The sequence below is a fragment of the Nicotiana tomentosiformis genome, chromosome 1 (assembly GCF_000390325.3).
Source record: "Nicotiana tomentosiformis chromosome 1, ASM39032v3, whole genome shotgun sequence".
Lineage (NCBI taxonomy): Eukaryota > Viridiplantae > Streptophyta > Magnoliopsida > Solanales > Solanaceae > Nicotiana > Nicotiana tomentosiformis.
In genome coordinates this window covers 84527393-84544897 of record NC_090812.1, presented here as the reverse complement: position 1 = coordinate 84544897, position 17505 = coordinate 84527393, and the positions used below count along the sequence as shown (strand labels likewise).

At 35.0% G+C, this 17505-nt stretch overlaps 1 protein-coding gene across 1 annotated transcript; it reads left to right on the top strand.

The window, feature by feature from the left end:
* The first annotated feature begins 11432 nt into the window (after positions 1-11432).
* Positions 11433-16624, top strand: LOC104088118 (O-fucosyltransferase 6-like). The gene is made up of 10 exons (XM_009592742.4): positions 11433-11843; positions 11968-12027; positions 12133-12223; positions 12427-12503; positions 13490-13578; positions 13685-13868; positions 14455-14636; positions 15006-15108; positions 15199-15530; positions 15695-16624. Exons 1-10 carry the CDS (start codon positions 11640-11642, stop codon positions 16080-16082), a joined length of 1710 nt encoding a protein of 569 aa, XP_009591037.1. The 5' UTR covers positions 11433-11639; the 3' UTR covers positions 16083-16624.
* The last annotated feature ends 881 nt before the right edge of the window (positions 16625-17505 follow it).

The window sequence follows — 17505 nt, the reverse complement described above, 5'->3', positions numbered from 1 at the left end:
ATACGTTACGTTAGTACTCGGTTGAGTAAGGTACTGGGTGCCCATCACGGCCCATTGGTTTGGGTCGTGACAAAAATAGTATCCGAGCAGTTCTGTCCTAGGGAGTCTACAAGCCGTGTCTAGTAGAGTCTTGTTTATGGGTGTGTTGTGCACCACACTTATAAGCAGAAGGCTACAGGGCATTTAGGACTGTCAATCTTTCTTTTTACTCTAGATCGTGTAGTAGAGCTCACTTATAAGAATTCAGACTCCTAAATTCTATTTTATTCATAATAAGACGATACATACATCCAAAAGACAGCTGGTAAGAGATTGACTGTGGCCGTAGAAGAGTTGGGTCAGAGGAACTCGATTTTTGCATGATACTTATGATAAGTAAATGTAAGGTCTTCAGTAGAATATGTATGTACTAATACATGTAAAGCTTCTTGATAAGGAGCCTTAAGATAAGAATATATATCCACCCATATGATGAAAAGAAATGAGAGATTTAGAAGGTAGATACAAGTTTCAACAAGTAAAAGAAGCAAGGTGAAGAAGGGTACGTGGCGCCCAGTTAATGAAGATTATTAGTATTTACAATTCAGGCAGAGAAATATAAGCCTTTTGAGTTACCTTCAACAATAACATATGTATGTACAATCGGCCACACCCATCTCAGTTATGCCCTACGGGAGCTAACAAATATAGTTTAAGAGAAGAACGTGATATCATGATCCGGCTGGGGTTAGAGTAACCCAAAATGATGGATGAATTATTTGCGTTAGTTGACATTTCTGAAGAATATTGCAAATGTGCTAATAGATCTCCTTGTGAGACACCTAGATGGTGCACTCTAAAATAGTACAACTAGATATGAGTACTACAAAGATAGTCACTAGAAGCCTAAAAGTGACAAATATTATCTTAGTATGACTCCCGTCCCTAGTAGAGAGAGAACGTTAGGCAACCCGAAGGGCCAGTGGATGGAGTAAGGGAGCCAAAAGCAAAAAAAATATCTTGTTGAAGTTTTCAGAATAAAGTGATAGACATAAATATTAGCAGGGAAATAAGAAGAGAGTTAATGAAGCATTACGAGTAAGATGTGATACATGGATGACAACGGAAGTGAAGGAAAAGATGAGAGGTGACAAGCCTTGAGATAACAAAAGGGTATAGGCCATAAAGTCATATCCTCATTTCGAGAAATAAGTTCGTGACTCTAGCGTGATTACCAGAAGGAAAAGTTAGACCCCAGAGTAATACAAATCAGTATGGGCTGGTGAACAAGATAAACTAAACATGAATTAGGAACTGAGTGATTTGATAATAGTCAGTATCATGAGAAGTTCAGATTGCATTCCAGCGATAATAGAATGGACGGCAGATTAATAACCTTTAAAAGTCATTCAGGAAGACGCTTCTCTAAAGCAAGCAATGTGAGCAAAGTTAAGCTCAAGGGACTATGTGTGCCAGTTACACTAAGTGCCACCCTTGTGAGTAAGGAATTTTGTTATCCTTGATACAGAAGGATTAACGCAAGGCAAGTAAGGGTCATCGATGACGTGAAAAAACGCCAAGGATGAAGAGGTAAAACATCTATATGTAGATTTCATTTTTCTTGTCTTCAATTTATATCGTCGTATTCGTGTTATATCAAGTATTGTAAGATATTTGCTAAATCGTCCACTCGTATGGATTTGCTTGGTCATTTTGCATTCTTGTTGGGACTTTGTCCTTCTTGTGGCAGTGATTTTATCACTCATCTTGGCATGCCTCTTGATTTGAATCTTTTTCTATCTTGACTTTGGATTTGTAGTTCGTCTTAAATTTGGGAACTTGTCTGTGTTAAGTACGAACTAGGAAGCCATTTTTAATATGGTTCTTGATTCTTTTGACTATTGGGTTTTGACCCAACTTGATTTGGGGCTTCAGTCCATCTTGATATCTGAATTTGCTTAGTGTGATGGCATGACATACATATTGGGCGAAAAATAGATATCTGACAAACTCTCTTGGATTGATAGTATATGCTTTCTCAACTCTTGAATCTTGAACATTGTTATTGATATTTGGAAACACTTCAAGGGTTGATATTTGATACTTTTGATATATTTATTCACTTGTTTTAAATTATATTTCATTTGAGCTACCTATGACTGAAAATGGAAATTGGAGAAGTTAATGGCTCCAAGCCTAAAGTTTATATGCCACTAAGCTTTATGCTTAGCGATAGTTATTTTCTATCGTAGGTAATGTACGGGATAAAATTTGAAGACGACCTTATGAAGTAGTCTTTTCGGAAGCACTTATGGAGATCACATTTTCATATGTACCATGATTTTGTATAGTTTTGGGACATGTACATGATATATATGTCACACTTATGTATGTTATTTGGAGGCTTGTTGGATCTTAAGACCAAAATCTTGTAACTTAAATTTGGTAACTTATTTTGCTGTTTTAGAGTGTGTTAATAACTCAAGTCTTGTAATATGTTGAATTTACACTTTGTCTTATATATATGTACAAAGGAGAAAACTAATTTTTCTCTTTATACCCGATAGTTTGAAATTTATGTACAATACAAATTCGCAGTGATGTTGACTATTCAAAAAGGGTTATATCACCTTATGTTGATATTTTGACATTGTATTTTATTTTTAAAAATAAAATAAAATTATGAAGAGTATTTTTTAAAAAAAATATTGTACTTTGGACCTCATCGCATGGGCCTATTTTTGCTACTAAATTATTCTGAATATTTTTTAAATTAATATCTTCTTAATGTTGTAAGTAGTAAATTAGATTTGTTTCGTAAGTAGTACCCTCCCAAAGGGGTTGCTACAAGAGGTACAAGAAAGATAGTACAACAACCATACTTTATAACGGCTCTACAAGAAAGCCAGTTAGAAGAGTACCAGCCTCATAAGAAGTCAGTATGAAGCTCCCACCGGATCATGTATACACCAGAGGTGCAAGTATTATAATAGAGCTTCAAGTTGTGGATATGAATTATACCTATGTGGAAGGGAGGTCATGAAAGAAATAGAAGATGTGATGTGAGATTTTAAGGTAAGTAAGGTAAAGGTGAACAACGTACGAGATACTCACATGCAGAAGGTTGTGTATAGTCGATACTCCGGATAAAAGGCTAGAAGCGTGGGGATTCAGTATCCAGGAATGATAGCAGCGTCGTCAATGGCATATTTTCTAGCCTATGGTTTCTAGGTATCGAGAGGTCTAGTTAAGAGAGTAAAAAAAAGTTAGAGACGATGTGATGTCTCGCTTGATGTTCCAGAATAACATAAGAAAATCTATGGTGCAAGCAAGTTGAAGAAAGATTGCGAGTTGTATAAATAGATATGTGTAGGTCTTAAGCTAAAATATGGTAGAGCGACAAGGTTTTAGGAAGACATTGGTAAGGATAAGGAAATGCGAGTGAGAAGGTGACGAGAATGGATAAGTCCTCGGGGTTAAGCCAGAAAAATAAGAGAGCTAATGGTTTCTCTAAGTTATAGAAACTTCAGTATAGCCTGAATAAACTCAAAGGAGTCTAAGACTAATAACATTTAGAAGAGATGGAATGCTGTCCTGATAGTAGAATAAGGGTGTAATTGTGATAGATAAATGATGACATTTGGGCCTTCGATTGAGTAATGATTTGAAAGAAAAAAAAAAAGATTTCGCGGACGGCACGAGATTATTGGGATGCTATGAAAAACGGTTATGAAAGTATGGTATCGCCCCCCAAGTGGATCAGGAAAATTACTTCAAATATTCCTCGATGCAACATGAGCCTTAGTAACTACGCGAGAGGTTTCAAGTTATCAATGGTAGATTGTAGATCAATATTGAGGTGAATCAACAGTGGATGGATAAAAGTTACAAAGTATGAGATGAGATTAGGCCATCATTCTTAAGATGAACAGTAATAAGGAAGCATTAAAGAACTTAGATTTATACATATATGGTAAGCAACGAGAGTAACCTGGAGTTTGATAGCAGACCTCAGTAACAGTAAAACGAAGTAAGAGTATGGTATAGTATGACCTACTTAGATGTAGTAAAGCCATAGACGCCCAAAGGTACAACTTGTCATAATTCTGTATATGTTCACAAAGTGAGGTCAAGAGATTAGCTAAAAGCTGGATGAAAAATGAGAGAAGGGTCACATAGGCACACATACAAAGACAAAGTCGTACCGACTGCATGATGGAAGGTAGCAATAGTTACGAGATTGAAAGAATTCTGACCTCAAGTCGTGGTATGAGAAAGAGGCCTAAATGGGGGAATGTCCTGACCTTTGGATTTATTCACAGAACAGTTGCCTAGATGGCAAGAAGAGTATTAAATTATTCGAAAGACATAGGTTATGAAAATGATAAGTGCATCAGTCAACATTCGAGGATGAATGTTCCAAAGGGGGGAATGATGTTACACCCCATGTTTTCGTACGTGAAAGTACGCCATAAGTAAATTGATGAAAGCTCGAAAATGAGATGTTACATCCTGCATTTTCGTACGTTAAAGTTTCGTCGTAAGTTAATCAACGTAAGCTCGGGAATGAGATTATTTTGAGATTATAAGTATTATGCTATTTCAAACAAGTGATAAGTAAATTCGTGAAGGTGAGAGAGTAAGCAAATCGAAGAAAATGAGTTTCGTCAAAATTTGATATTTTGAGATAAAATACGGTCCAAGCTATAATACCCCGTATTTATGGACTAGTGCCATACAAGGTACCACATGACCATGATAGTAAGGTGTATAAAGTATGTTAAAAATGAGTAGTATTTTAAGTAATTTGAGATAATTCTTAATTATATGGATAATTGGATAATTATTGATTTGAGTGGAAAATTAACAAATTAATTAAACGTTTGTGGATAATTATTTAAGTGAGATCTTGGATAAGAATAAAGGGACAATTCACGTGGGTTATGGGAATGTGGCAGCCAAAGAGGTCTTGAACAATGAGTTTTAACTCATGTAGCAAGGCGGCAAAATTAGAGAAATTCTTGTGGCTAAATCATACATAACTGGGGCCACACCTACTAATACAAAAGGCTTCTCTTTAATTCACCAAATGGAGATGTTTTGCATCTACTAAGTAACGGGTGAGGCTTCAACAGAGAATTCATACGAGATTATCACGTAAATAGCAATGGGATTTGCGATTCTAAGGGAGTACAGTGCAATCTTTCTCAAGAATATCATACGAATTTTTTCCTACTCCGATCTTGCCGTCACGTGTTTTGTCGCGATTGTCGAGTGTTGGAAGGATTGTCAAGAGAATCGGTTCAGGTATGTTAAGGCTATCCCTTCTTTCCTTTTGGCATGATCCAAATGATACAAACGAAACGAGCAAAATACGCAACTTTCATAAATGACTCTATTCATAGAAATATTAGGGGTGTCTATATTCTTGATTTTCCGTGTATTTTATTATTATATCTTCTGTCCACGGGTCTCAGAAAAATATGTAGTTGATAAAGTTATTCGAAAGCCATATTGATCTTATGACATTCCGAAAAATCTTATTAACGCACTTCTTATGCATTTCATGCATTTATACATGTACATTGACCCATGGCCAGATGGCGTTATATATGCATATATTATATGTATATGGGATATGAGAAAAGGTTATGGTGTTATATACGCACCACCACCTGATCAGCTGGTATACATTGATGATTTGCCCACAGTGGCCGAGATGATATGATGAGATGCCCTCAGAGGCTTGATGATGTTATGAACGCATATACCTATGCATGGTATGACATTTATATCCATATACATGACATTATAAATACGAAATGATTCATAGAGATATTCAGACTTACATGTTGAGTCTTTTACTCTATGTTTCTCAATGTCTTTTTTTTTATACTGATTTTCATTCCTTACATACTCGGTACATTATTTGTACCGACGTTCCTTTTGCATGGGGACGCTGTGTTTCATGCCCGCAGGTCCCGATAGACAGGTTGAGAGTCCTCCAAATAGGCTATCAGCTCGGCGGAAGGTGTTGATGCGCTCCATTTGCTCCAGAGTTGCTTATTTGGTCAGTATGATTTGGTCATGTATTGATTAGTATGGCGGGGCCCTGTCCCGACCTTTATGGTGCTTATCTACTCTTAGAGGCTTGTAGACATATGTCATGTACGTGAAAGATTATATGGTCTTGTCGGCCTATGTTTAGTGTACGAGTGATCATTTTGGTCTTATAGGCTCGTATGTCATATGTATAAGTTTGTATTACATGTTGGGTCCTCAAATGTTGAGTGTTTCCTTATATTTTATTCTACTTATCTCACGATAGCCTTTCCGGCTCATTTACCTATAATAGTAAGATACGAAAAGATACGTTACGTTGGTACTCAGTTGAGTAAGGTACCGGGTGCCCGTCGCGGCCCATCGATTTGGGTCGTGACAAAATTATACACTAAACTAAAATTTTTAGTATAACACAAATTGACAATCTTAACATATATAAACTGCAATAACTCAGTGACATCTCACAAATGGGGTCTGAGTTTAATATATATAAACTAAACTCATTAAATTAAAAAATTACAAATAATCTCAACAAAGCACTCTCACGTTTTAGAAGAAATTATGATTGGGAGAACCAAAATTCACTTTATGGAAAGGCTCTTTTTTTTTTTTTTTTTTTTGTATGAAGTAAAATAAAGTTTAATAAGAATAGCTATTATGGATATAAAAAGAAAAAAATATAAAGAGAAATAGGAAAAGAAGACAAAATAGAAAATAGCAAGGTAAACAATAGGCGATGAGCGAAAAAGGTAAGTAATAGGTAAAATAGTGAGTACGTGTATAACAAAGTGAGGAGTGGAACATAAAACAAATTGTGGAGCACATAAAAGCCTGCCACTTCGGCGAACATTCGAACATGTGACCTCTGGCCCATTATGTAACCTCTTTGCCACTACTCCGCAGCTTCTTTTTGGGTCAAATGGGTTCATGTTTTATAATCAGTCTTCTTTCATGATTTTCTGATGAAATATACAGCTGAAAATAATTAATTACGAAGCGGGTTCAACTGAACCCCTTACTATAAGATGGGTCCGCCCCTGATGAACTTCTAGCATATTATGCTGGAACTCCGGCATACAGAAAATTCCAGCATAATATACTGAAGATTGGAGCACATGTGTATGAACCTGGAACTTCAGCACACAGAAAGTTCCAGTATAGTATACTGGAGATTGGAGCACCTGTGTATGAACTTCCAGTATATTGTACTGTAACTCCAGTATATTATGCTGTAACTTTAGTATATTATGCTGGAAGTTCACATATAAAAAATTCGAACTCTAGTATATTATGCTGGAATATTTTCCGGATTTTGAATAGTATTTTCGTTCAGATTTATCTTTACATAAAAAGTGGCTAAAATTTGATTACTTTTGAAACTATGACTAGTTTTCAATTACCATTTATAAATCTGATTTTTTTGAATTAGTTTGGGCGAATCTTAAAGACACGCAGAATCCAAGGCAGAGGCTCTTTCGTTTAAAATATAAATTAACCAATAAAATACTGGTCCTCATTTACAAGAATCAAAGAACCGACATTTCTATCTTCAACCTTGGAGTTGAAGGCAGCTCAAGATTTAGGAGCCCTTGACAGTGTTCAAAATTTGAAATGTCCCTGAAATGCGCTCCAAGTCTGTAGAAGCCTTGCTTGTACTTGTTTACATGAAATCAATAGATAAATGACATATATTTATACATATACCTCTATCACTTGATCATATTTTTACCATATTAATTTAAACCATGATATGTTGAGTTGATCGTAATATTATATATTTACAAACGACATACTATTAATATATATAATATCATCAAGATAATTTTAACTATTCGGTGTTTCATCATTCAATGACCTTATACAACTAAGTCACGGTAAATAACTTGATAATTGTACGGAGTTTAATATAGATTTTTTTTTTAATTCATATATAGGAATAATAAATACCAAATAACATACCATTTTGATATAATTTTTCTATTTTATAACAAAACACTCGATTGGTAATTAATCCAATATTTTCTATAAAGACTATATGAGAAAGCAAACCCGGGAAGAACGAACATATGCATTTGTGGTTGCATAGGAAAATCACGTTCATACCTTCGTTGAAGGTATTTAACGATAACAGCTTGTGAGTTGGTAATTCATCACATCAAAATATCAAATTGTTCTTCCCATAAATAATCACCTTCTCCATTCATTAATGTTGACTTCAGTATGAAGCAATCTACTCAATAATACAAATTTGGAAACACAAACACTAATCTAAAAATCGAATCTTAAGTTGTCCTCAGCTAGCTCTTGATCATTCCAAGAAGAGCTTTCATCAATCTTCCATAAATGTTTTCTATTTTTGCTTTCAACCCCGTCTTATATACAACCGGCAAGACTAAGGAATATATTCAGTAACTTTTTTATTAATGAAATAAATATTATATTTGATATTCTATAGCTAACAACGAACATCAATGTTCTGTTGGTTAGATTTCTTTTGTTCCAACTTGTGAATGGATGAGAGAATTTCAACGGCCTCAACACATTAATTCACCAAACCCCATCACCAAATGAATTATTTTAAAGGGCAATCTTTTCTAACATGTTCAGTTGTACTACCACAATATTAACATGATTCCCATAAAACAGCTCAACCCAACATTATACAAGTATCTTAATATGTGTTTGACTAAGTTGAATCTTGGATTACGACTAGTACTTAGCCAGTCCTAATCTACATGATTGCAGATGTGGCTTTAAGGTGTTATATATGTGGGGCTGCATAATTAGGTACAACCTAAGATGTTAATCATTACTTAATTAGAACACACCATCCCACTTAACAACTTCTGAAACACCTAATCCAAATTATATATATAGAAGTACATGTCAGTCCAACGACCCTCATCACTTTTTTTAATCCTTTTATTTTACCGTCCAAGGTGTACATACATCATAATTTTGTGTGGCGACCGCTTCCATTGCCGTTACTAATTGGGATATTCTGACTTTGACCAGCTAACCCATTAATTACGCACTTAATAGTAAAATATTAACTAATCTAGACTCAGAAATTGATGAACGGAAATGTCTAGTCCAGGGCACTAAGTAGTAGTTCTGGGATTAAGTAATCGGAACTCAGAAATCGTGCCAAGCATAAATGCAGTTTGAGCTTGAGAAAAAACTTAAAAAATAAATGCCGAGTTACAACAAATTAATTAATATATTAATCTATAAATAATCATTAAATCTGTTACTGCTAGCAATAAACAAGATTAGAAAGACAGTGGAGCACGTGAGCTCCTTGGCTCCCTAGAAGAACGAGATGTACCTTTTTTATGCCTTTTACAAAGATCTTTGCTTGAATACTTGTCCCACGAACTAAACCAAAGGAAAAAGGATTTGCGTCCAAGGAAGCATTGTTTGTCCCGCCAATATTATTGTATTTGTAAATAATAATTCTGGAAAATATAAGTTATCGTAATGAAACAGTAATTAATTCGAGCCCACTGAATTCACAGTGTTTTCTTAAGGAATTTAATTCCCTCCTAGTACCCAAGGTTATGGATTATTTCCTTTCAGGATAGAACGAATCACACACTGGTGTAGCGGTACTTCAAACCCAGTGTTTCAGCGAACACAAAGTTCGATAGCGAATCACACTTACAGTTGCTTTGTTTGAAGTTAAAACAATGCAGAACAAAGGAGTAGAAACTCAGAAAATCGTATGAAAATGCTGAGAGGAGGGAGTGCAATGTATAACCAACGTTTTTTTTTTTTCCAGTTTTTGGTGTTGGTGTTGTGTCTTTCTTCAACAGCTGCTGCACATATTTATAGCAGCCAGCTTTGAAGATGAACGAGTTTGTGGAGCAAGCACTTGGCCATGGTGGGAAGAGCATTAGGCGGCTGCTATTGCAGCTGGGGGTCAATACACGGATTGGAACATATCCGTTACAAATGCGGATAATCTTACGTTAATATTCCGAAGCCGAAGCCGAAGCCGAATCCGAAGCCGAGCGACGACGACGACGACGGCGCGAGGCTTGCTTTCTTCTTAACTCTTTAAGAGCTACAAGAAGAGCAATTATATATATACCCACCAAAAATCTTTTCTTCTTCCAATATGGGACAATGTCTCATTGTCAAGAGCGGGAAACTTAAAATTTTACTCAAAAATTTTATTTTCACTCTATTTCTCATTCACCCTCATTTTAAGACTATTTCATCTTAAAAACCTCAACAATCCCCCACATAAATCAATTTTGTGTGATGACATTATCGTGTCGTACTGAAATAAAAAAATACCATAATTCTAGGCAAAAATAATATTAATTAATTATATATGCTTCAATCTTTGACTAATTTTGATTGACAATATGAATCATACTTATCTCACTAATTTCCTCTTTAATTTATTCAAATTCGTTTTATTCTATGAGAATTAAGCTTAAATCTATGAGTTGCACTTTCTATAACTCAAAAAAATTAATTTGACCCAAGTAACTTTCTGTATAATTAAAACAAAGAAAAGAGCAAGAGCCGAATAACACAATATGAACAATTAATTGAAAATTACACACATTTGCTTGTAAAATCATTGGACAAGTTTAATTTGCTTCACATAGATTTGTATATTGAGCGAGTTATTGGTAATGGGAGCATAGATTTCTGCCAATTGTGGTACAATTTACGTTCGACTTAGTCGAGGCAAAGAGAAGATATCTACGGTTGGGTTTATTTTAGTAATTTACTAATGAACATTTTGAAAAGTTCAACGGGTTAATTACAACTAAACACGGTAGCATTAGAATCCCAATTTATACTCGTTCTGTTTTAGATGTCATTATCACTTTTGAGAGAGTAAAACAAATTTTAAAACATTGGAAAATATATTTATATTATGAAAATTTATGCCTTTTAATATTTCATCTTATATTGCAATATTACTATTTGATGGGATAAGTCATTTGTCTTCTACTTTATACATTTTAAGTACATTTATTGTATAGTTTCTCCATATATTATTTTTTAAATAAAGAAATTAAATTGACTTGAGATCAAATATTAGATAATTTAACCTTAGCACATCTCCAGAAGATATACTTTTGAGAAGGTATAGCTCTAGCCTCAGCTTTGTAATTAAAATCGAAGACTACTCCACTTTTTATCCAACATTACTAAGTATATACTATACATTTTATCTCACAAAGATAAACAATGAATATGTGAATTCACCTAATTAGAAATTAGGTGCGTCACTGTCGCACTTTCAAAGAGGGAGTATATATATAAAAATAGAATAGTGGATGGAAACAAAGCAAAAACACAGAAACTTTAGGTAAACAGCCGTACCTGGGGGAAAGTGAATACGGTGAATGAAATAAACATTTTAATGCTATATATGTTGTGTGTCTTTGTCATACGGCCAACCCCCAAAAATAAAGACGTAATAGCTGCCGGAAACGAAGTTCACTCTCTTTGGAAATGAAATGTTTGTTAGCAACCACTTCCTATTTTCTTCCTTCTACTCAACTCTCACCTATAGCCTATATACACTGTTAAAAAAGCTACTTTGTTCATTATAGTATTATTATACAAATATGAAGAGGAGAAAACAACGAAGCCATGAAAGATTGTTTCTTGTACTCCAAATCATTCTCCACACTCTGATATTCAAAAGACGCCGCCGTATTCACCACCTCATTCCTCTCCTCTCCGCTTTATCCGGCGGTCTTCTTTTCTTCTTTGTGCTTTTTTCTCCTCCCATCACTTCTCAACACCATCACCTTATCAATCCTATCTGGGTATGTATCTACATATATATAATATTCTCATTCATTTCATCAACCATTACATTATTGTTTTTCTTCTTTCTGTTAATCTTTGTTCTGGGTCTGTTTTTTTTTCTGTTTTGTTTACTGCGTTTAGTTCAATAACGGAACGGAGCTGCAGATGAACCTGCAAAAAGAACACGTCTTTTGCGTTCCGGTGAGCAAGCGTTACAGATATTGCACTTTTGACTCTTTCCATATATACGTAAAATATGGTTAATTTCTTTGTTTGAATATTTTCTTCCTGATTTTGAACATGTAGATGGGTGGTGGAAGTTTAAGCGGAGACATATGGACTTCAAAGCAATCTAAGTTATACCACGGCTGCAGTAATTCCAGCGACAAATTTCCAAGTGGGTCCATTTTAATTTGTTTTAGCCTTTTTGTAATTATACGTGAATTTGTTGAGGAAAGATTCACCTTTATTGTTTTGTCCTCGCCTTTGAATCTTGACATAGTCTTAAAGTTAATGAAAAGTTCACTGCTTTTAGTCTTCGTAACGTGTTCTGTACTCTGTATATTCGTCTGATGTGTGGCCTTGTTATAACATTTGCAGGTGCAGAGGTTAATACTCATCCCAATAGGTACTTGATGATTGCAACTAGTGGAGGCTTGAATCAACAGAGAACTGGGGTAATTTCTTTTTTCAAAATTCCTTGCCAATGTTTTCCTAATTGAAGGTCAACAATATGGAGAGGCACCACAGAGAGAGATACTTGACCATAGGTTTTATGTTGTTTTAATGTTTTTCCTTGATGGATTTAATTCCCAAGTCACACCCCACTGCATTTGAGATATAGTATATACTTGCATTTTTGGTAACTTTTGAAAGAAAAAAAGCATTCAGACCTAGGTAAGATATAAGTTCAAGTGTTCAAAATTTTAAACCTCTAATTAAAGCATGTCCTTGAGGATACCTGAATGACATCCTCCCTTATGAATGTACTATAAGACCTCGTTTGAACTGGTTAATTGCTAATTTTTGGCATGGGTACAGTGAAAAAAGCAATTTGATTAGTATTTTAGCTTCTATCAAAATTAAGAAAGAATGAGAATATTTTCACTTGGAAGTTGGAATGATGATCTGGTGCGTAAGCACTTGTTATTAATGTTACCTGTAAGGCTGTAACATTCAACAGCATAGGGATTGCGAGTGGTAGCTTTTCAATAATACCATGAATGAAAAGTCAAGAGATTTTCGCTGGTTCGCTCCCTGATCCCATAATTTTGCAAAAGGGTCCCTTGTCCCAACTTTTAGCCTTTACCATCAGTTTACCTTGTTTGAATCTCCTTCCTTTTGACCTGACAGAAACTAATTAACAGCATCATTTTGATGGTTATCGATATAGAGCAGTTAAAGAAATTAAGGATCCGATTAATTTACTTACTCGTGGTCTTTATATTTGTGGCAGTGGATCTAGTTTCTGTTGACACTGACTTGTCTTGCTTACCTGCTATCATGAATCAGCAAGTCCATTTCTGGACACTGTAAAAGTTTATATTAAAACATAGATAAAACGAGCAGATTTTTGGCCCTGGGAACTCTAATTATTTTCTGTTACATTTTAGAGAATGCTAAATCAAATTTGAGTTTCAAATCATATTCGTGCTGGATGCAGATTGTAGATGCAGTTGTTGCAGCTCATATCTTGAATGCCGTCCTTGTAGTTCCAAAACTTGACCAGAAATCCTACTGGAAAGATTCAAGGTTTTATTTGGAATAATATTTGCACAAAGGCGTTTTGTGAGCTATCTTTTTGTTTGTTATAGTGTACTACAATTCATGAGGCTTAAACATTTCTTTCTTCGTGCAGCAACTTCTCTGAGATTTTTGATGTCGACCGGTTTATATCACACCTCTCAAAAGATGTCAAAATTATTAGGGATATTCCAAGAATTAGAGATAAAGTCATAACTCCATATACAACACGTGTTCCAAGGAAGTGCAATGCCAAGTGTTATCAAACACGCATTCTGCCTATTTTAAAGAAAAAGCATGTAAGTCCTTTATAGATTAAAGGGGCATGTTTGCCTTATCCAGTGCATCAGAACATGATATCATCCCATGACATGAAAGTTGTGTACATCACATGATTCCCTTAGTTCTTAGTATTCTGTTACTCTTGCTGCATTATAAATGTATGTGGCAACTCGTGCTGAAATGTAGTATTTTCCCCATCCATATTGCTCTAATGCACAACCAAGTCATAGTAGTTCAACATTTGAAACTTCAAGCTACTGAAAGCTAGACGCAGATTTACTATCCATACAACGCAAGCTCCACCTTATTTCCAGGAAAAAATGCAAGTCAAGCATATCTTCTTGACGATGTCTGTGTAGTTGAGTAGGCAACCTGCAAACTTTTTGTGTGAATCATCCATGAACTTTTAAGTCTTTAAAGCTGAAATGTGCACCATCGGCACTGATAGATTCAATGTCTTATTTTACAGAGTAGCTGTATAATTTATTGCGCATTGTTTTCTTTTGGTTTCTCCAACTGGACCTTTAAACATGTCTAGATTAACTAGTTTGTTTTTGGACATAGATTCTCATTTTGTTGACTCTTTGCTTTGTTCTGATGCAGGCTGTTCAGCTAACAAAATTTGATTACAGGCTTTCCAATCGGTTGGATATAGATATGCAGAAGCTGAGATGTAGAGTCAATTTTCATGCATTGAAGTTTACTGATCCCATAATTGAAATGGGTAGAAAATTGGTTGAAAGGATAAGAATGAAGAGCAATCACTTTGTTGCCTTGCATCTGAGGTAATTTGATTGACATTTATGTCCACAGATGTTTTACGCAAATGTTCTTTTCTTTGTTCATGAATTCTTTTAAAAAATATACTTTTATATCATTCTTAAAAAAACAACAGCAAATCACGTGAACTCAAAAGTCATTTTTGTTGCCTAGATCTGGTGATGTAATAGAAAAGGCGAAAGCTCAGCCATATTGGTGTTGCATATATTGCAGATTTGTTAAACTGGATTACCTATGTGTGTTTTGGTGCTATTTCAGATTCAATGACATCCCTTTAGGATGGGAATGTTGATCTTGTCAGTGTAGATTATGGACTCCTAAGTCAATATTCTGAATTGGAATATGCTTGCTGATACTTGTTTACCATGCGCTAGGTTTGAACCAGATATGCTTGCATTCTCTGGATGCTATTACGGTGGAGGAGACAAGGAAAGGAAAGAACTAGGTAAAATACGAAAGAGGTGGAAGACATTACATGTGAGTCACTACCTATTTTAGTAACAATTAGTCCATACATTGCCCCTACTTATAGTTAATATAGTATTGCTTCTTTGGCATAAAATGCAGGCAAGAAACCCAGATAAGGAACGAAGGCATGGAAAATGCCCTCTCACTCCTGAGGAAATTGGTCTTATGCTTAGAGCACTTGGTTTCGGTAATGATGTTCATATTTATGTGGCATCTGGAGAAATTTATGGAGGAGAGGAGACATTGGCTCCTCTTAAGGCTCTATTTCCAAATTTTTATTCCAAAGAAACAATTGCCAGCAAGGAGGAGTTGGCACCTTTCTCTTCCTTCTCTTCTAGGATGGCTGCATTAGATTTCATGGTTTGTGATGAGAGTGATGTATTCGTGTCCAATAACAACGGTAATATGGCAAGAATGCTTGCTGGAAGAAGGTAAGCTACTTGGTGTTTTTGACCTGAATCAGTTAGCTGACTTCATAAATAATTTAAATGATATGCCGTGCCATATTCTTTACCAAAACACCATGTTACATTATTTGCTAGTCTGTTAATCAGGGAAAGGGCAAAACTTCTGAAACATCCTTTTCGTGTCGCAGGAGATATTTTGGTCACAAACCAACTATCCGCCCAAATGCTAAGAAGCTTTATAAGTTGTTCCTTAATCGAAATAACATGACATGGGAAGAGTTTGCCTCACAAGTTCGAACGTCTCAAATAGGTTTCATGGGAGAGCCAATGGAGGTAAAACCAGGCAGGGGAGAGTTTCATGAAAATCCATCAGCGTGCATTTGTGCAGATTCTGATGCCAATGATAGAGAAGATGTTAGTTTATTTGGAACTTCTTCTATCATCTCTGAAACAGATACCGGTTCTTCTACTAATATTGCTAGGAGAGATATGGTTGAAGTGACTGATGGTCAGGTTAGTGAAGAAGAGCAAGAATGGTCTGATACAGAATATATGGAAAATGAACTTGAAATTTAAGGAAGATGGTTTCCTAAAGACATAGATGCAGATTCAAGCAGACCTTATAAAACAGAACAGTCAGAAATGGGAGGGATTTTCTCGGATAAAAGACGAGTTGCAAATGGGGCAGGTTCTCATTTTGAGTACTAGCTTCCATTGGTCGATACCAAGATAATGGTATTGAGCAGAAATTTGTATATAAGGCCAAGTGCAGATTAGGAGTATAGTTCTCCAGTTTTGCTAGTTGAAGAGTACAGTTTTTAAGGCAAGAGAATCAACTGCATCTTTCAAATTATATGCATTTAAATACACACTGCAGGATGAGTTGGAGAAAACCAACTTTATACTGCATACGTTCTTGGAGTATTGATTGATGGTACCTTTTGTTGGCGTTTCATGTTTATAGGGTTTTTTCCTTCTTTTTAATTTTGTTTTGAGGAAAATTAAGTTGTATATAGTACTCAGATTTTCCTTTGCATTTATTTTCGGCTCAATCAGTCATTGCTAGTTAGTCTAAATGTATTTCAACTGTTTATATACTAATCATTTTCCCACTGCAATTTTGAGGGTATCGACGTGCTCATAAACACATTCATGTTAAGGCCTGTGGTAAAATAGAGAGAAGCTAAGTGTACAATATTCTCACAGAAGCCATTTCTGTTCTGTTGTTTTCTTTCTAATAGTATTACTTTCTTGACGTTTACACCAAAAGAAAGTATTCATTTCATTAGGTCAAATTTCACAAGTATGATTTTGTCTACAGTGGCCATTTCGGGAAGACGAAACATTTAGTGCAGTTATTTTTTTTCTTCTGCTACACATTTGAAGACAAAGTCCCTTTAAATTAATTCTATATAAGTATTCATTTGTAATAACCTACAAAATTTGTTTGTGTTTTGCCCTAAATTTTTATTCTATTAGGACTATTTGGTGAAGGAAGGGAAAAACGCTCCTAATAAATCTCTTTCTATGTCTTATCCTCTCCTTGGAGAAGAAGTTTTGTACTTTTATAATTCGAAAAAGGGCTAAATATACATACCCCTATACTTTCGAAAAATATTTAAATATACCCTTCGTTATACTATGAGTCCAAATATACCTCTGTCGCTATATTTTGGGTTCAAATATACCCCTCATTTAAACGAGGGACACGTGTCATCGTCCTGTTGGCCAATTCTAAATGTCTCCTAATTAATTAAAAAGACTCATACCCATAACCATACCCATTACCCATACCCGAAAAGCAATTTCTAAAACAATTTTTTTTTTAAATCTGGAAAAAACTGAAATTATTTTTACTAAAAACTGAAAAAACGATTTTTTTTTCTTCAGTTTTTACAAAAAAATTGCTTTAAAAAAAACTAAAAAAATGAAAAATATTTTTTTGTAAAAGCTGAAAAAAATGACTTTCTTAAAGCAGTGGACTACAGGTGCATTGGTT